The sequence below is a fragment of the Procambarus clarkii genome, chromosome 60 (genome assembly GCF_040958095.1).
Source record: "Procambarus clarkii isolate CNS0578487 chromosome 60, FALCON_Pclarkii_2.0, whole genome shotgun sequence".
Lineage (NCBI taxonomy): Eukaryota > Metazoa > Arthropoda > Malacostraca > Decapoda > Cambaridae > Procambarus > Procambarus clarkii.
Genome location: NC_091209.1, coordinates 3,805,494 through 3,826,816, shown reverse-complemented (window position 1 = coordinate 3,826,816; position 21,323 = coordinate 3,805,494). Strand labels below are relative to the sequence as shown.

Below are 21,323 nucleotides of genomic sequence, written 5' to 3'. Positions count from 1 at the left end.
TTGGAGCCGACATGGTGCACAGATGTTTCTTGATTGTGCAGATATGTAAAACAAAAGCACAGAATGAACATTCCAGCCTTATGGCAATTCAAAATAATAGGAATAATAGGCCGTGAATCTGTGAAGTCACAGTGGGCAAACTGGACCATCTCCCACCCACCACCACAAGCCGGCGTGACGCTTGGTGGACCCCTTCCTACCCGAACTTTGTTCGGGTAGCATGACTCCCCAACCCCAATCGGGAAACTGGAAGTTTCGGATAACTAAAGTTCGGAAACCAAGTGGTGCTCTGTATTACGCTATATACACATATTATATATAAGTATCTACCTGTTTTATTCACCATACCTGAACAAATAAGCTGGTATGGTGCCCAAAGACCATAGTGGCCATCAGTAAACACCATGCCAAGACGTGCAAACGACGCTCCTCCCTCACCAAAATGGCGGCTCCCAACCTCCTACTCTCGCTGTTATCACACTCTATACACACGTTATATATAAGTATCTACAGTTGTGTTCACCATATCGAACCACTAAGCTGGTATGGTGAGTGCAGTCAATAAATGGTGGCCACACACAGTCAGAAGACGACGCCACAACCCTCCCTCCCACAGCCTTACGCCTCCCTCCATGGAGCACAGCGCTAAATATCACCACAATCCTGCTATTATCAGAATCCTGGTCAGTTTTATCACAGTCAGGGGGCTTCAGTAATACCATCACTGCTAAATAATAGCAGTATCATATATATTATGGTATTTGTAGGCGATGCTGTGGTCACAAGCTGAACAGCGGTGCTGTGAGCTCGTGCTGCGTGCGCCAGCCTTGGTGGCTTGCTCAGTACTGACGCTGTAACACCCAAGAATGTTGGCCTGGATTTTTTTTATAGGTGGCATCTGGCAACTATCGGTCGTGGCTGTACTATAGCTGCCCCTATCCCAGGCGGGGAGTTTAAATTATAGCGCTAGACACGAAATCATATATAAATGATGTGCGCGGTTTCGGTTTTGTCACTGATATCATTTATATATGATATGCGCGGTTTGAGGGTTAACAGGCGCATAAAAAAAAAATTAATAATAATTTTTTCTTCTAAACATGTTAATTTGTGCTCACTGATCAAGGGAAAAATAATAAAAAAATCATAAGTGGCATATATTGCCCACTATAGGGCATGGAAGTCTGGCAAAAAACAGGCGCTGACTCAGCGTGCGTCCCAGGCGGTCTGTTGCTCGCCAGCTGTCAGGTCTGAGTTGCCACAAAGAGATAATTACCTAATTATTTCAATGTCTCTGATTGATTTTTCGTAGTTTTTTTGCTGTAATATTATTCAATAGTGTGTAGTGTGATATATTTGTACTCAAAAATATGGTGTGCATATTGTTGATTCAATTATGTTCATCAAACAGTGAACAAATACATTGTCGGTAATTACACTATATACACAGGTTATATATAAGTATCTGCATGTTTTGTTCACCATAACGAACCACTAAGTTGCTATTATGAGTCAAAAAGTAACGAGGAGTGACCGCCGTGTACCAGCCAGCCACTCACTCACTCCCTCCCTCAACACCTCATTCACCCACATTCTCCTCCCACCATACTGTTTTTGCTTTTGTTCACTGTATACAGACGTTATATATAAGTATCTACATTCGTGTTCACCGTAACGAACCACTAAGTTGGCATACTGAATGGCAGCCAGTGGCAGCCCGCCACTGGCTGCTACTTCCTCCCTCCCTCAAGTCACCTGACTCTCCCACATTCTCCTCCCACAATACTGTTTTTGCTTTTATTCACTATATACAGATGCTATATATAAGTATCTACATTCGTGTTCACTATAACAAACCACTAAGTTGGTATGCTGAGTGGCAGTGGCAATGGCAGCCCGCCACTGGCTGCCACTCCCTCCCTCCCTCACCTCACCTTGCCACCGTACTGTTTTTGCTTTTATATACAGACGTTATATATAAGTATTTACATGTTTTGTTCACCATAACTGTACATCTAAGCTTGTATGGTGAGTAAAGGCACAAAGACGTAGCTACTCACCCAGTCAGCTAGTGGCGGCCGCCCTCAAGGCCAGGCGCACTAATATTTCTCCTCCAACAATACTGTTTGTGGTGTTACTACGCTATATACACACATTATATATAAGTCTACCTGTTTTATTCACCATACTTGTACAAGTAAACTGGTATGGTGACCAAAGACCATAGTTGTCACCAGTAAACAACATGATAAGTCGTGCAGACGACGTCACCGCCCTCACCAAAATGGCGGCTCCCAACCTACTTCTCTTGCTGTTTATACCCTCTATACACACGTTATATATAAGTATCTACATTTTTGTTCACCATAGCGAATCACTAAGCTGGTATGGTGAGTGCAGTCAATAAAAGGTGGCCACACACAGTCAGAAGACAATGCCACTACCCTCCCTCCCACAGCATTACTCCTCCCTCCATAGAGCACAGCGCTAAATATCACCAGTCCTGCTATTATCAGAACCCTGGTCAGTTTTATTACAGTCAGGGGTCTTCTGTAATAATATCATCGCTACATAATAGCATGAACAAGTATATTATGGCTTTTTTGGCGATGCTGTGGTCACAAGCTGAACAGCAGTGCTGTGAGCTCATGCTGCGTGCGTCAGGCTTGGTAGCTCACTCTATACTGAGGCCCCTAACACCCGGGAATTTGGCCCACAATTTTTTTTAACAATGGGGTCTGTTTACAAAAGCCCTGATGTAGGTGTTGTGAACCCCGTGTATCCGCGGGCCGTTTAAATCTTGCATAGTACTCCAAAGCATCATATGATGAGATGCCAATTTACTACAAGTCGGTCAAAGCATCATATGATACAATGCGCAATTTAAGGGTTAAGCGTTACTCAACATGTCATATGACGTGTTGAGTAACTTGCTATGAATTGCGCATCACGTCTTATGACGTGTTGGAGTACTACACAAGATTTAAACGGCCCGTGGATACACAGGGTTCACCTCGCCTTCATCAGGGCTCTTGTAAACAGATGCTATTTTTTTTTTTAAATCGTGGGCCTCATTCCTAGGAGTGAGGTCCTCAGTACTGAGCCACCAAGGCTGGCACACGTAGCATGAGCTCATAGCACTGCTGTTCAGCTTGTGACCACAGCATCGCCTAAAAATGCCTTAATATATATGTATATGCTATTATTTAGCGATGATAGTATTACAGAAGACCCCTGACTGTGATAAAAATGACCATGATTCTGATAATAGCAGGATTGTTGTGATAATTAGCGCTTTAGTGAGAGGAGTAATCATTTTGGGGAAGGAGGTAGCGTTGTCTGCTGACTCTGTGTGACCACCTTTTACAGTCTGGACTCAATATACCAGCTTAGTTGTTCGCTATGGTGAATAAAACAACCCGTTCTCGCAAATTCGTAAAGTCAATATTGACTTATTAACTACGTGCATAGGTGATATACTAAACATAATAGATACCCTTAAAAAGATTCATAGAAAACACCGACCTTACCTAACCTTGTTAGTATCTTAAGATAAGCATCTTATTGCTTCGTAATTACAATTATTACTTAACCTATACCTATTGTAGGTTAGGTAATAATTGTAATTACGAAGCAATAAGATGCTTATCTTAACATACTAAGTAGGTTAGGTAAGGTCGGTGTTTTCTATGAATCTTTTTAAGGGTGTCTATTATGTTAAGTATGTCACCTATGCACATATTTAATAAGTCAATATTGACTTATTAAATTTGCGAGAACGGGTTGAATAAAACATGCAAATAGTTATATATAACGTTTGTATATAATGAATAAAAGCAAAAAAAGTATGGTGGAAGGAGAATGGTGGCAAGTCAGGTGAGGGAGTGACAGCCAATGGCGGGCTGCCACTGCCACTTAGCATACCAACTTAGTGGTTCATTATGACGAACACAAATGTAGATACTTATATATAACGTGTATATATAGTGAAATAACAGCAAAATGGAGTGTGGTGAGAAGTGATTTTGGTGAGGGAAGTGGCGACATCTGCATGATTTATCATGCTGGGTATGGGTGGCCACTATGCTCTTTGGGCACTATACCAGCTTAGATGAACATTTATGGTGAACAGAACATGTTGATACTTTTATATAACATCTGTATATAGTGAATAAAAGCAAGAACAGTATGGTGGGAGGAGGATGTGGGCGAGTGAGAAGTCATTGAGGGAGTGGCAGTGAGAGGCTGACTGGCAGATGTGGTGGCCACACCTCGCTGCTTTTTGACTTGCAATTTCAACTTAGTGGTTCGTTATGGTGAACAAAACATGCAGATACGTATATATGACCTGTGTATATAGTGTAATAACCGACAAAGTATTTGTTTATTGTTTTATGAACACAATAATTGAATCACTAATATGCACACCATAATTTTGAGTGCAGCGATGATTCACACAATTTATTATATAAATATATCACACTACACACTATTGAATAATATTACAGCAAAAAAACAAAGAAAAAATCAATCAAAGACATTGAAATAATTAGGTAATTATCTCTTTGTGGCCACTCCTGCCTGACAGCTGGGGCTGGGGCCTTGAACACACGCTGAGTCAGCGCCTCTTTTTTGCCAGACTTCCGTGCCCTATAGCGGGCAAAATATAACATTTACGATTTTTTAATTTTTGTCCGTGATCAGGGAACACAAATTAACAGGTTTAGAAGAATTTTTGTTTTGTTATGCGCCTGTGGGTGACAATAGCCAAATGGCCCTTAGCAACACAAGGGTTAATGCCCCCATTTTCTTCTAGATGATATCTTAAAGCATATTTATTGTCTAATAGGACATGATCACTCTTTCCCAAGGAAGGAAGGTACTTGATGTCAAATATCTCTTCTTCTTTCCTGGTGATTGCTAGATCCAGTACTGATGGCACATCCCCTTCCCTCATTCTTGTGGCCTCCTTGACATGTTGATACAAGAATGTCTCCAGAATGAAGTTTTCAGATCTGCATGTCCAAAAGTCCTCCATTCTTGCTTCATATGCATCCCAGGCTATTGCTTTAAAGTTGAATTCCCCCCAGGATCAACAGTCGTGATTTATCTTTCCCTGCTTGTACTATAATTTCTCTCATGACCATTATGAGGCCCTCTCATTTGTCATCCAGGTCTTCCTTTGACTATTTGACTATGTGTTGCTTGCTGGTGGGCTGTAGGCATTTACAATTATTAGTTTATAATCCTGATTCCAGACCTGCATTGCCATTATGTCAACTTCTCAAGGATTTTTAAGTATTAACACTCTTACCTTCAGGTGTTCTTTCACCAACACAGCCATTCCTGTTGTGGGGCGCTGGCGGAGCCACTCCAGCTTGTGTTCAGTATTGATGCAAGTTCTGTCCCGTTCTGCAAGCTGTCTCATGCATTGTTTCACCTCTGACCTGCTCATGTTCCTCCTGAGCCATCCTGGTCTTTGAACCGGGTGTTCTCTCTTCTCTCCTCAGTTTGTTGTGGCCCCTAAGGATCAGGATTGTTTTTCTAAGGCTCCTTTCCTGTTGGCATCGGCCTCTGGGGGTCAGCTCAGGGAGTTTCATGCTTTCCTCCGACGCAGGGGTTTCTGCTCCTTCGATCCTGGTGGTAGGTTTGTTCGCTTGCAAGCGTCTCCTTCTTTTCTGGCAAAGAATGTGACTGCTGCTTTCTGGTGGGGTCCTTGGGTTGTTGATGCTTGGTTGGTCAGGCTGGGGGGTCTCTTATGTGTTGTGTTTGGTTGCGGGTCTCCGCCGTTATTTGTGCGCCACGGCTTCGTTGGCCAGGGATGCGCTTTGGGTTTGACCAGGTTTTCCTCCTTTCCTGTTCCCGGGCTCGGGTCTCTCAGGTCATCCACAGGGTTATTAAGTCTAGGCAGCCTGTGGTTTATCGCCGTGCCCACGACGTTCGTAAGTTTGCTGCTTTGGCTGCCGTCTTTGGCAACATGTCTTGGCTTGACATTTGGGCAAAGGGTTTTTGGAGGTCGAACAGGGTCCTGGCTGCTCGCTACCTTGTCAGTGTCCCTGGACCTGGTAGGGCCTGCGTTGCATTGGGTCAGCAGTTTCAGTCAGTTGTCTCGACTTCGTGTTGAGGACTGAAGACTGACCACCTCTTAGGTAAGTCCCTGTGTTTTTTCTTGTCTTTGGGATGTTAGCTCTGGGGAGACGATGGGGCTTTCCCCAGAAAACCAGCGTTGAATGTAATGAAACGCCATTTTCTGGGTGAGACCCGGAGGCTCCCCGGCATCCCTCCCTCCCTCCCTCCGGTCGGCGGTGTTTTCATGTGTGTTTGACATCCAGCCTAAGAACTGCTGGTTGAAGTGCCGGTGCAAGGGTCTGGGGCCCCCTTTCCCCTCCCAGGGAGTGGGGGGGGGGTTGCGCAGACAACAGAGTGGCAACATGATAATGTCATGCTCGTTTGCTAATTTTCGGTGAGGAGTTATGTCACTGGTTCGGCTCTCGGTAGCAATATTTTTAAAAAAATAGGGGTTTATTTTGGGGCGCCTATCTTTCTGAATGCCAGACCCGGTCGATGGCAGACATAGAATGTTCCCAACCACACGGGGGTTTCTATAGGCCATTGCTCCTCATGCCTTTCTGAGGGGGGCCAGTTCCTGGCTCGTGGTCCCCGGTAGGCAAGAACTCCATGCACTTTGGCTGATGCCAGAAAGTTGATAGTTAAATATCAGCCTGGATAGCTCCGGGAAGCTTCCAGGTCTCACCCAGAAAATGATGTTTCATTACATTCAATGCTGGTTTTTTAAATATTTCAGAGGAATTCTTCACAAGAATGACAAGTTAGGACTCTGGGGAATACCCTTGCCCACTGATGAACCAGTAGTATATCGAACACAGAGATACCGATATGATGTGCTTCACCAGCGCCCCATCCAGTTTCAGCAATTTGTGTGCGCAAGAAATTTATTTCAAAGTGTTGGAATGCTGCTTGGAATGGCCTACTTTGCCTTTATTTGCTATTTTAGCTGGACTAGAGTTCTTCTGCTGAAGGTATAGTATAATTCACTGCATATTTTCATATACTGATGACATTATAACAAATCTTTACTTCTATGTTAAAAAGCTCCCATATTGGCAGCTTTTAAACATAGAAGTAAACATAGCTGTTTGTTAACCCCGGTACTTCACATGTGACTCTCTGATGGTGCACAAGAAGAAAAAATTAACAAAATTATTTCCTGTTTCCTTTCTTATGTTGTTAAAATATGTTCCCTGATCACGGGGGAAAGTAAAAAAAAAATATTGTATATTATTTATTTTTTATTTTTTATTTATTTATATATATACAAGAAGGTACATTGGGATTGTGAGGATACATAGCATAGTAATTACATTCTTTAAAGCCACTAGTACGCACAGCGTTTCGGGCAGGTCCTTAACCCATAAACTGCGCAACGTGCCTGCAGGCTCACGTCTGGTTTGCGCAACGAGCCTTCGGGTATTTGTATTTTTCACGTTCCATTCAAAACTCCCGCGGCTACATGGGGTTCACATCAGCTTCCTCAAGGCTCTTGTAAACAGATGCCATCTTTAAAAAAAATCGTGGTTCACATTCACGGGTGTGGGAGCCTCAGTAGTGTGTGAGCAACCAAGGCTGGCGCTCGCAGCATGAGCGCACAGCACTGCTGTTCAGTGTGTGACCACAGCATCACCTAATAATGTCAAAATATATATATATAACTTGTATTATTTAGCCATGATAGTGTTATAGAAGAGCCTGAGTGTGATAATGACTGGGCACAGTGTTCAAATATCAGTGATTCAATGCTGTTCACAATGTTCACAGCGCTAGCCACAGCACCACAGCGTTATTTCGTCCATTTAGGAATCTTCAAATGATTTCTTAGGTTCCTTTTCAAAATAAACGTGTGGTCAATTATTAATTTACAGGAATTAGTGACCAGGATTGTGGTTATAATTAGGGTTGTGCGTAGTATTGTGGAAGGAGGAATTTTGGTGAGGGAGGGAGGGAGAGAATTGAGGTAACCTCTGTGTGTTTGTATGGCAGCCACTCTTGTTTTGCTCACCATACTAGCTTAGTGGTTCGCTATGGGCAACACACATGTACATGTGTATATATACAGTGTGTATATAGTGTAATAACAGCAACAGAAGAATGTTGAGAGGAGCTATTTTGGTGAGGGAGGTTACATAGTAATCGTAGCGTCGTCTGCTGTGTGATTTTTCATGCAGTGTATGGTGGCAACTGTACTGTTTGGACACAATACCGGCTTACTTGCATAGTTCTGGTAAATAAAACATGTAGATAGGTATATATAACATGTGTAATTAGTGTAATAAGAACAATAACAGTATGGTGGCAGGAGCAATGTTGGCGAGTAAGATGTTGGAGTGAGGGAGACTGGCTGGGTGTGGCTGCTCTCACTCAAGGTGTTCTGAGCGTTTTGATGGTGAATGTATATAGTGTGTGACAGTGTATAGTCTGTAAATAGATTGTATATATACATAAATTAGCATGATACATGGTAAATATGTGCAGCATATGTGTACACAAGTGTCATGCACGTAACAGTGTCTTCGGACAGTACGGATGTTTTACTGCCATAATACAGTGTGTCCTCACTTGAACGAACTATATGGGGCGAAGCCGATTCGTTCCAGTGCGGAATTCGTTCCATCCGTCCGGCCCCAACAACCTTCTTATTTTTTTTTTTTTTAAACATATGCCAGGACACATTAGTTTGTTTCTTTGTTGTGTGGTGCTTCATTATAATATCTTTCATGCTCTTTTGGTGTCAATAATAATCTGAGATGCGAGAATCACCATCCCCCACCCCACTCACACCATCCTCCACACCACCCACACCATCCTCCACACCATCCTCCACACCACCCACACCATCCTCCACACCACCCACACCATCCTCCACACCACCCACACCATCCTCCACACCACCCACACCATCCTCCACACCACCCATACCATCCTCCACACCACCCATACCATCCCCCACACCACCCACACCATCCCCCACACCACAGACACCATCCCCCACACCACCCACACCATCCTCCACACCATCCTCCACACCATCCTCCACACCACCCACACCATCCTCCACACCACCCATACCATCCCCACACCACCCATACCATCCCCACACCATCCTCCACACCGCCCACACCATCCCCCACACCACCCACACCATCTCCCACACCACCCACACCATCCCCCACACCACCCACACCATCCCCCACACCACCCACACCATCCCCCACACCACCCACACCATCCCCCACAACACCCACACCATCCCCCACACCACCCATACCATCCCCCACACCACCCATACCATCCCCCACACCACCCACACCATCCCCCACACCACCCACACCATCCCCCACACCATCCCCCACACCACCCACACCATCCCCCACACCACCCACACCATCCCCCACACCACCCACACCATCCCCCACACCACCCACACCATCTCCCACACCATCCCCCACACCACCCACACCATCCTCCACACCACCCACACCATCCTCCACACCACCCACACCATCCCCCACACCACCCACACCATCCTTCACACCACCCACACCATCCCCCACACCACTAACACCATTCGCCCCCACCACCCACACTCCCCACACCACCACCCACACACCCCACACCACCACCCACACCATCCCCCACACACCACCCATATCATCCCCCACACCATCCCCCACACCCCCACACCATCCCCAACACCACTAACACCATTCGCCCCCACCACCCACACTCCCCACACCACCACCCACACACCCCACACCACCACCCACACTCCCCACACCACCACCCACACACCCCACACCACCACCCACATCATCCCCCACACACCCCACACCACCACCCACATCATCCCCCACACACCCAACACCACCCACATCATCCCCCCACACCCAACCACACCACCCACACCAACCCACCCACACCCAAACCATACCACACCACCCACACCGTGTATTGAAGCAGCAGGCTTGGAAGCGTCTCAACTCGCCCGACAAAAAAAAAATGATGGGTTGACAGGTCTCCTCTCACACCTCCAGGACCCCCCCCCACCCCCCAGGTACCCGGCCATACACACCACAATGCCAAGTCAGCTATTGTTTTCTTCAGGAAACAATAAAACGTGTTAATGATTAATAATGTATATTAATACACGAAAATTAACATATTTTGGCATAAATATTTTACAGCTAAGATCGAGATTTATAATAGAGTATGAATGAGAGGTTTGGCAGGCATGCGTGGTCACCACCCTTCTCTCTCCACTTCCACCTCCCCTGACAACACCTTCCACCACTGACCCCACCTGCCTCTTTCCACCACCTGCCTCCCCTGACCCCACCTGCCTCCCCTGACCCCACCTGCCTCCCCTGACCCCACCTGCCTCCCCTGACCCCACCTGCCTCCCCTGACCCCACCTGCCTCCCCTGACCCCACCTGCCTCCCCTGACCCCACCTGCCTACCCTGACACCGCCTGCCTCCCCTGACCCCACCTGCCTTCCCTGACCCCACCTGCCTCCCCTGACCCCACCTGCCTCCCCTGACCCCACCTGTCTCCCTTGACCCCACCTGCCTCCCCTGACACCACCTGCCTCCCCTGACCCCACCTGCCTCCCATGACACCGCCTGCCTCCTCTGACACCACCTGCCTCCCCTGACCCCACCTGCCTCCCCTGACACCACCGGCCTCCCCTGACCCCATGTGCCTCCCCTGACACCACCTGCCTCCCCTGACCCCACCTGCCTCCCCTGACCCCACCTGCCACCCCTGACACCGCCTGCCTCCCCTGACCCCACCTGCCTCCCATGACACCGCCTGCCTCCTCTGACACCACCTGCCTCCCCTGACACCGCCTGCCTCCCCTGACACCGCCTGCCTCCCCTGACACCACCTGCCTCCCCTGACACCGCCTGCCTCCCCTGACACCACCACAAATGATGCCAGCCACCTCACCAAGGCCTAACGTTCACACGACCTGTGCTTGTTTTATTGGCCTCCTCAAAATTTATAGGTATTAGTACAGTACGTAGGCTGTTAGAGGGAGGGAGGGAGGGATCCAGGAAACAACCCCCCCCCCCCTCCCACCCCCCACCCCCCCAATGGCTCAGGGAGCGACCGGCCGGCCACACAATGCCGGCTGTTATCTACACCCCAATTGTATTAAAAATTCTGTGAAAAGGAAATGTGTTCAAACTGTTTAAAATATGTACTGTATATATTACAATTTTCACCATTATTATTGCTCCAATATGACATTTTTCTAATAAAAAGGCTATTTTCAGTGTAGATAATGCGATAATTATCATTAAATTGACTCTTGGCATCTGACGACGAGAGGAGAGTGAGTGGTCTCTGTGGTCAGGTGGAGGAAGGAGGGTGGGGGCGGGGGAGCACGTGTTGCCTCCTGACAACAACTCTCTCACCAATGCCCCCCTGACACCATTTTATCACCATTTCTCCCTAGAAACAATGGGTAGGGATAATAAAACACTACATAACTGTTTACACTCTGGCGAATCATAGTTGATGACAGCCAGCTCTGACGCTCGGCCTCGGTGACCGCTTGGACGAACATTCCTCACTTAATCGAACATTTGTATGTTCCACTGAACATTTGGTACCGAATTCAATTTGTTCGGCTCTTCCGGGAATTCGATAGAGCGGGGTTCGTTAGTCTGAGGAAGCACTGTATAGTGTACGTTTTCATTATACATAGGATTAGCATGTAAAAACAAATAAAATGTATTTGGAACTGTGCGTAAAAAATGAACAAAAATATATTCGTGGCAACTCGCGCACCCCGCTCCAGGCGCCTTACTGGCCCCGGGAGCATACGTCCTGGACAAACGGGGAATGATGACGTCACGCGCCAACTTAGCTGCCAAAGTACAATTTCAATTTTTTTTTTACATACCCATACTGAGGAAAGGGTTTTTGACACTTTAACCCTTTAACTGCGCGGCCTATAAATATTACACCCCCCTCCCAGTGCGCAAGAAATAAATTCTTGGGAAAAAATTCTTATTAGTTCTGAAAGTGTCAAAAACCCATCCCTGTATATGGGTATAGCAACGGAATTTTGAAATTGTACTTACTTTGGCTGCTATGTGGTCCGGAAGTGGTGTGTGATGTCATCATTCCCCGTGCGCCTGTGCTGTAAGCTCCCGGGGCCAGTAGGGCGACCGGGGCGGGGCGTGCGAGTTGCCGCAAATATATTTTTGTTCATTTTTTGCGCACAGTTCCAAATACATTATTTGTTTTTATGCGCTAATCCTATGTATAATGAACACGTACACAATATTATGTCAGTAAAACATCTGTACTGTCCAAGGACACTGTGTTACGTGCATGACACTTGTGTACACATTAGCTGCACATATTTACCATGTATCATGCTAATTTATGTATATATACAATCTATTTACAGACTATACACTGTCACACACTATATACATTCACCATCAACACATTCAGAACACCGCAAGTGTGAACAGCCACACCCAGCCAGCCCTCCCTCACTCCTCCAACATTATATTTGCCAACTTTGCCCCTCCCATCATACAGTTATTCATACCAATGTTTCATGTTCATTTAAGAACATAAGAACAAAGATAACTGCAGAAGGCCTATTGGCCCATACGAGGCAGCTCCTATCTATAACCACCCAATCCCACTCATATACTTGTCCAACCCGCGCTTGAAACAATCGGGGGACCCCACCTCCACCACGTTATGCGGTAATTGGTTCCACAAATCAACAACCCTGTTACCGAACCAGTATTTACCCAAGTCTTTCTTAAATCTAAACTTATCCAATTTATACCCATTGTTTCGTGTTCTGTCTTGTGTTGATAATTTTAATACCCTATTAATATCTCCTTTGTTATGTCCATTCATCCACTTGTAAACCTCTATCATGTCTCCCCTAACTCTTCGCCTTTCCAGTGAATGCAATTTAAGCTTTGTTAATCTTTCTTCATATGAAAGATTTCTAATTTGGGGAATTAACTTAGTCATTCTACGCTGGACACGTTCAAGTGAGTTTATATCCATTCTATAGTACAGCGACCAAAACTGAACTGCATAATCTAAATGGGGCCTAACCAGAGCAAGATATAGCTGAAGAACCACACCAGGTGTCTTGTTACTAAAGCTTCGATTAATAAATCCCAGTGTCCTATTTGCCTTATTATGAACATTCATGCATTGATCCTTTTGTTTTAAATTCTTACTTATCATAACTCCCAGATCCCTTTCGCAATTCGACTTCGCAATCTCAACACCATCTAGCTCGTATCTTGTAACTCTATCATCATTACCTAGCCTCAAAACTTTACATTTATTAGCATTAACCCTCAAACCACGCATATCATATATAAATGATATCAGTGACAAAACCGAAACCGCGCACATCATTTATATATGATTTCGTGTCTAGCGCTATAATTTAAACTCCCCGCCTGGGATAGGGGCAGCTATAGTACAGCCACGACCGATAGTTGCCAGATGCCACCTAGAAAAAAAATCCAGGCCAACATTCTTGGGTGTGAGAGCGTCAGTATTGAGCAAGCCACCAAGGCTGGCGCACGCAACACGAGCTCACAGCACCGCTGTTCAGCTTGTGACCACAGCATCGCCTACAAATACCATAATATATATGATACTGCTATTATTTAGCAGTGAGAGTATTACTGAAGCCCCCTGACTGTGATAAAACTGACCAGGATTCTGATAATAGCAGGATTGTGGTGATATTTAGCGCTGTGCTCCATGGAGGGAGGCGTAAGGCTGTGCGAGGGAGGGTTGTGGCGTCGTCTTCTGACTGTGTGTGTGGCCACCATTTATTGACTGCACTCACCATACCAGCTTAGTGGTTCGATATGGTGAACACAAATGTAGATACTTATATATAACGTGTGTATATAGGGTATAAACAGCAAGAGGAGTAGGTTGGGAGCCGCCATTTTGGTGAAGGCGGTGGCGTCGTCTGCACGACTTATCATGTTGTTTACTGGTGACCACAATAGTCTTTGGGCACCATACCAGCTTATTTGTTCAGGTATGGTGAATAAAACAGGTAGATACTTATATATAATATGTGTATATAGCGTAATAACACCACAAACAGTATTGTTGAAGGACAAATATTAGTGCGTCTGGCCTTGAGGGCGGCCGCCGATCAGCTGACTGTGTGAGTAGCTACGTCTTTGTGGCCTTTACTCACCATACAAGCTTAGATGTACAGTTATGGTGAACAAAACATGTAAATACGTATATATAACGTCTGTGTATAGTGAATAAATACAGAAAGAGTATTGTAGGAGGTGAATGAGGGTGAGTGAGGTGGTGTTGAGGGAGGGAGTGGCAGTGATTTGGCTCGCTGGTGTTTGGCGGTCACTCCTCGTTGCTTTTTGACTCACAAGACCAACTTAGTAGTTCGTTATGGTGTACAAAACATACAAATACTTATATATAACCTGTGTATATAGTGTAACAACAGCAAAACTATTTGTTTATTGTTTTATGAACATAATAATTGAATCACTAATATGCACACAATAATTTTGAGTACAGCGATGGTTTACACATTTTATAATATAAATATACCACAATTCACTGTATGGAATAATATTACTGCAAAAAAACTAAGAAAAAATCAATCAGAGACATTGAAATAATTAGGTAATAATATATTTGTGGCAACTGCCGTCTGACAGCTCAGGCGGAGTAGACCTCATCTGGCGAAGGCTCTGCCAACGCCCCTTTTTTGCCACACTTCCCTACCCTATTGCGGCTAAAATATGCCACCTACGATTTTTTTTGTTATTTTTTCCGTGATCAGGGAACAAAAATGAACACTTCTATAAGACGAAAGAATTTTTTGGAATTTTTTTTTTTTTGTTGCGCCTGTGGGTGTGAATTCCATTTGGGCCCCTAGCGGTTTGAGGGTTAAACTGCATCTGCCAATCCTTTGACCATTTCAAAACCCTATTTAGATCAACTTGAAGTGATAGTGAGTCGTCTTCTGTGTTAATTTCCCTGCCGATTTTTGTTTCATCGGCAAATTTGCAAATGTTGCTACTCAAACCTGAATCTAAATCATTGATATATATTATAAACAACAGAGGTCCCAGGACAGAGCCCTGAGGCACTCCACTTACAACATTTTCCCACCCTGACTTAACCCCATTTATACTAACTCTCTGTTTCCTTTGGAATAGCCATGCCCTAATCCAACTTAATATAGCACCTCCAATACCATGAGCCTCTATTTTTTTAATCAGTCTTTCATGTGGCACCGTATCAAAAGCTTTGCTAAAGTCAAGGTACACGACATCACAATCCTTACCACTATCAACTGCCTCAACTATGCTGAAATAAAAAGATAGCAAATTTGTTAAACATGAACGGCCATTTGTAAAATCATGTTGCAACTCATTTATTAATTTGTGTTTTTCAAGATGAAGACGAATTTTATTTGCAATAATCGATTCAAGTAACTTTCCCACAATAGACGTTAGGCTAATTGGTCGATAGTTTGATGCAAGTGATCTATCCCCTTTCTTAAAAATTGGTATCACATTAGCAACTTTCCATAACTCTGGCACTCTGCCTAACTCTATTGATTTATTAACCCTTAAATGGCGCATAGCTATATACCATTTGACACCCACAGGTGCATACCAAAAAAAAAAAAAAAAAAAAAAAAAATAATTTTTTCTTCCTAACCTGTTAATTTGTGTTCACTGATCATGGGAAAAATAATAAAAAAATCGTAAATGGCATATATTGCCCACTATAGGGCGGGGAAGTGTGGCAAAAATCAGGCGCTGACTGAGCGTGCGTCCCAGGCGAACTGTTGATCGCCAGCTGTCAGGCCAGAGTTTCCACAAAGAGATAATTACCTAATTATTTCAATGTCTCTGATTGATTTTTCGTAGTTTTTCTGGGGGGAGCCCCGTCGGCTCCCCGGAGCTTTACCGGCTGATATGCTAAAGTAAGACTTTGGCATCAGTCATGTGTGTGGAGTTTTAGGGCCTACCAGGGACCACGGCCAGAACCTGGCCCCCTCAGAGAGGCAAGGGGAGCAATGGCCTATAGAAACCCCCGTGTGGTTGGAAGCATTCTATGTCTGCCATCGACCGGGTCAAGCATCCAGAAAGGTAAGCATTCTAAAACAAACCCCTATTCTGGTGAAAATTGCTACCTAAAGCCGAACTAGTGGATAGAACTCTTCAACAGAAAACAAGGAAACTAGTATGATGTCATACGTCACCGCGCCGCTGTCTGCGCAGCTCCCCCCTCCCCGGAAGGGGGAGCCCCAGACCTCCCACGCCGGCTATCCACCCATCAGTTTTTCGGCTGATCTGCCTGCTCCTTTCTCTGCCTTTGCAGAAGGGAGTTGCTATTTACATTTTGCATGTTGCAGTGGTGCCTGTTGCTGCTGCTGCACGTGAGGATTGGTACCGTGTTTCACGGTGGCGTGTTCTGGTTCCTGTGTCTGGTTGTGGAGTGGCACTTTGCTGCCGTTTTGTGCCTGGGGATTACGTGGGTTTTTTTTTTTTTCTGTCCCTGCCTGATTGTCCACCCCTGGTTGTTATCCTGGGGTTTTTTGTGCTTCTGCTCTTTCTTCCTGCCTCCTCTGCAGCAGGGGTGTTCTGCGTGTGTTCTTAGGCGTTTGTCAGCCTGTGTCCTGTGATGTGCTTCTTTGTCTCGGTCTATTGCAGTTGTTCGTACCCCTTGGTTCAGGTACTGTTCTGGTGGCGACCCTTCCGCCTTCTTTGGTTTACTAGCTTGTCCTGCCGTTTTTTTTTTTTTTTTTTGGGGGGGGGTCTTGCGATGTCTCGCGTCGGACCCGTCGTTCTGAACTCCTGGCGAGCTTGCATGCTTTGGGGAGTTTTTCTGTTCGGCAGACATTCCATCTCCTTGTGCCGCCTGGGTTTCGGTGGTCGCGCCCGAGTTTTTCCCGCGGCTCCGCCTTTTCCTGAGCTCGGAGGGGCCTTGTCGGGGCTGCTTATGTTCTGCCTCGCGGTCTCGCCTCCGGTTGGTGGTCGGGTGGCCTCGTGGTAGGTGTCCCACCTGCGTGCTTCTCTTGGCGGCAGTATGGGGTATGTTGGCGGTCCTTCCTTTTCCTGTCCCTTCTTAGGTGGTTACTCTTGTTAGCTTGGTTTACTCTCGGCTTGGTTTTCTGGTGGGGGTTGGGGGCCATCGTCTTGCCACATACTGTCGCCTCTTTTCATGCGGCGCGGGCGGAGCCGCTTCAGCTTGCTTTCGGTCTTGGTGTTGCTTCTGCACCGTTAGTCAGCTGTCTTGTGCGTCGTTTCACCTCCTGCCTGTTCGTGCGCCGCTTGCACCATCCTGGTCTCCAGTCAGCGTGCTCTGTCTTCTCCTCGGTTGGTAATGCCCCTTCGGTTCCGGTGTGTTTTTTCGTCGGCTCTTTCCTTTTGGCCTTTGCCTCTGGGGGTCGAGTCGCTGAGTTTTCTTGCTCCTTCGGTTTTAGCGTTTTGGTTGTTCGGTGGCAGCAGTCTCCATCTTTTCTGGCGCGGGGTGGGGCTGCTGCGTTCTGGAGGGGTCCAGGGTTTGTTGGTACTTCGTTGGTCGGGCCGGGGATGTGTCGTTTTTTGTGTTCAGTGGCGGCCCTCCGCTGTTGTTTACGTGCCACGGCGTTTGGGTCTGGAGCGCGTTTTGCGTTAATCCGGTTCTGTTCTTCCCAGTTCGCGGGTGGTAGTGTCCCAGGTGGTCAGCCGTGTTCTTGTGGCTAAGCTGCCTGTGTTCTTCCCTCATGCCTGTGGCATTCGTGGCTTCGCTGCTCTCGCTGCCGTCTGGGCGACGTGGCCTTGCGGTCTTTCGGGCATGGATTTTTGGTGTTCGTGCAGGGGCCTTGCTGCTCGTTATTCTCGTGTTGTTCCCGGGACTTTTCGGGGCTGTGGCGCCTTGGGTTGGCGTTTGCTGCCGGTTGTCTCGCCTCCTTGGGGGGTGCGTGGTGTCCGCCTCCCGCTTCTGTCCCTTTGACCTTCCTCTGTGGGTAGTTAGCTCCGTGGAGCCGACGGGGCTCCCCCCAGAAAACCAGCGTTGAATGTAATGCAACGCCATTTTCTGGGTGAGACCCGGAGGCTCCCCGGCAACCCTCCCTCCATCCGGTCGGCGGTTTTTCGCGTGTTTTGACATCCAGCCTCAGAACTGATGGGTGGATAGCCGGCGTGGGAGGTCCAGGGCTCCCCCTTCCCCCTCCCGGGGAGGGGGGAGCTGCGCAGACAGCGGCGCGGTGACGTATGACGTCATACTAGTTTCCTTGTTTTCTGTTGAAGAGTTCTATCCACTAGTTCGGCTTTAGGTAGCAATTTTCACCAGAATAGGGGTTTGTTTTGGAATGTTTACCTTTCTGGATGCTTGACCCGGTCGATGGCAGACATAGAATGCTTCCAACCACACGGGGGTTTCTATAGGCCATTGCTCCCCTTGCCTCTCTGAGGGGGCCAGGTTCTGGCCGTGGTCCCCGGTAGGCCCTAGAACTCCATACACATGACTGATGCCAAAGTCTTACTTTAGCATATCAGCCGGTAAAGCTCCAGGGAGCCTCCGGGTCTCACCCAGAAAATGGCGTTTCATTACATTCAACGCTGGTTTTTTGCTGTAATATTATTCAATAGTGTGTAGTGTGATATATTTATATAATAAAATGAGTGAATCATCGCTGTACTCAAAAATATGGTGTGCATATTGTTGATTCAATTATGTTCATCAAACAGTGAACAAATACTTTGTCGGTTATTACACTATATACACAGGTTATATATAAGTATCTGCATGTTTTGTTCACCATGACGAACCACTAAGTTGGTATGCTGAGTGGCAGTGGCAGGCAGTGACTGGCTGCCACTGGCTGCCACTCACTCCCTCCCTCACCTCACCTGACTTGCCACCATTCTCCACCCACCATACTGTTTTTGCTTTTATATACAGACGTTATATATAAGTATTTACATGTTTTGTTCACCATAACTGTACATCTGTACATAACTGTACAGGCATATTGTTAAGTTCCTCTTTAGTAAATACAGATATAAAATATTTATTAAAAATACTACTCATCTCTTCATCATTATCTGTTATTTGACCTGTCTCAGTTTTTAATGGACCTATCCTCTCCCTAATCTTTGTCCGGTATAACTGGAAAAACCCCTTAGGATTTGTCTTTGCTTGCTCTGCTATGCGAACTTCATAGTTTCTTTTTGCTTTCCTTATCTCTTTTTTTTAGTATTTCTAACCAGTTGTACGAATTCCTGTTCTAAACTGACTTCCCCATTCTTAATCCTTTTGTACCACGCTCTCTTTTTACCAATAAGGTTCTTCAGATCCTTTGTTATCCACTTTGGATCATTAGTATTCGATCTATTCAATTTATATGGTATACTACATTCCTGGACTTCGCTTAGAATATTTTTAAATACAGTAGGTTATATTTTGAGTCCACATTGAAAACCCCTTTTACGTCACCTATCGCTGGGTTCACGTCTAGCTCCAAGACCGGCCCACACCCCACACCCAAGACCTTCCTATCTATTTGACCCAATAAATTTCTTAGGTTATTGAAATTAGCTTTTCAAAAATCAGGTACTTTAACAGAATTTTCTCCTACAGATCTATTCCATTCTATGCTAAATCTGATTTCTTTATGATCACTGTTCCCTAGCTAATTCCCTATTTCGATGTCCTTAATTTGTGTTTCCCTGTTAGTTAACACTAAATCTAAAATATTATTTTCCCGCGTTGGTTCCTTAACCCTTAACATGCTCGGGGTCTAATATCCTGCCATCCGCACAGGCGCATGTCATTTTGAAAAAAAAAAATCTGTTAAGTTCTGTTCACTGATCACGGGAAAAATAAAAAAAAAATTCTATTGTACTTACTTTTGTTGCAATAGAGCCGAGAAGCTCGGTGATGACGTCACAATCTGCATGTTCGCTCATGCAGTACACGCCCGGGAGGTGTTGCGCGCGGTCCTCAAACAGCCAGAGTTGCCACAAATATATTTTCGCGCTATTTATTTACAATGTCTAAGCGCATTTTATCTAATTTTTTTTCACTAATTGTGTTTCAAATACTGTTTGAACATATTTTGTATCAATAATTGTTGCATATTTGAGTATACACAGGCGCACACAAATGTTTTCAATTATGGCAATATAATATGTCATTACAGTCTATTATATTGTATGTTCTGCTTATATTTGTATATATTTACACACACGCACACGCTATCTGCTTATATGTTTACATATTTACACACTCGCACACGCAATACACACTTTGAAGCACACTTAGAAGATTTCTAGACTGTGGTAGTCATTGAAGCAGTCGACAGCACATAATGGGATACCACACGTTTCACACCATGTTTGCACAAGCTTCCGTTTCTTGTCTCTACGTGTCGTTGTTTTACACACCAAGCAATCACGTTGGGCTATTGCACGCTTCACACCAGGTGGCAAATACTTAAGTTTGTGTGCTAGGAAGCCTTCAGTGTGAGCGAGGCGTGGAGTACCAGCATGCTGCAACAGTGGGTTTATGATGGGCCGCTGAATACCTGGGACATCTTTTGCAAACTTTCCTAATAACTGTATTGCAGCATCAAATACAAAGTCACGGAAAGTGGGCTTACGTCCAGTTCTCACAAGGTACATGTTGAAACAGTTCAGCATGCTCATGTCCACAAGATGGAAGAACACTTTTTTCGTCCACCTACATGTCTTCCGCACACACTCTGCAGTGCCAATCATCATGTCTGATTTATCAATCAACCGCATGTTGATATTATAGTCTAAAACACAGTCTGGCTTATATAGTGGTGCGTTTGTTTTATGGCTCACTTTCCCACTGTTCACCATTGTTCCATCATGAATTGTTGTCAACAAGTTCACCTCTCTTTTGTCTTTCCACCGAACTGACAGAATGTTATCACTTTTCCTTCTCTGACACTCACCAACTGCAATGTCGTTGTCAAACACAGGCATTTCCCTTCGTTGTGGCTTTACTGTACCAACCAATCCGGTTCTATTTTCTAGCAAGAACCGAGCTAGCAAGGGACTTGTATAGTAATTATCTGTGTATAAAATGTGTCCCTTGTTCATCCACGGAGCCATGACGGTCTTCACTACACTCCCCGAGAATCCATGTTCGTCGTTACCGGGAATGTCTACATCACTAGCCGAGTACAGAATCATGTGTAACACGTATCCTGTCTCACAATCA

At 45.6% G+C, this 21,323-nt stretch overlaps 1 protein-coding gene across 4 annotated transcripts in view; it reads left to right on the top strand.

The window, feature by feature from the left end:
* Positions 1 to 21,323, top strand: part of LOC123766697 (saccharopine dehydrogenase-like oxidoreductase) — a 356,813-nt gene that overhangs the window by 184,933 nt on the left and 150,557 nt on the right. For all 4 annotated transcript variants that reach the window (XM_069307404.1, XM_069307405.1, XM_069307406.1 and 1 more), the window contains one exon: positions 6,806 to 7,040. In XM_069307404.1, coding sequence (XP_069163505.1) covers positions 6,806 to 7,040 — 235 coding nt within the window. The remainder of the gene's footprint in view (positions 1 to 6,805; positions 7,041 to 21,323) is intronic.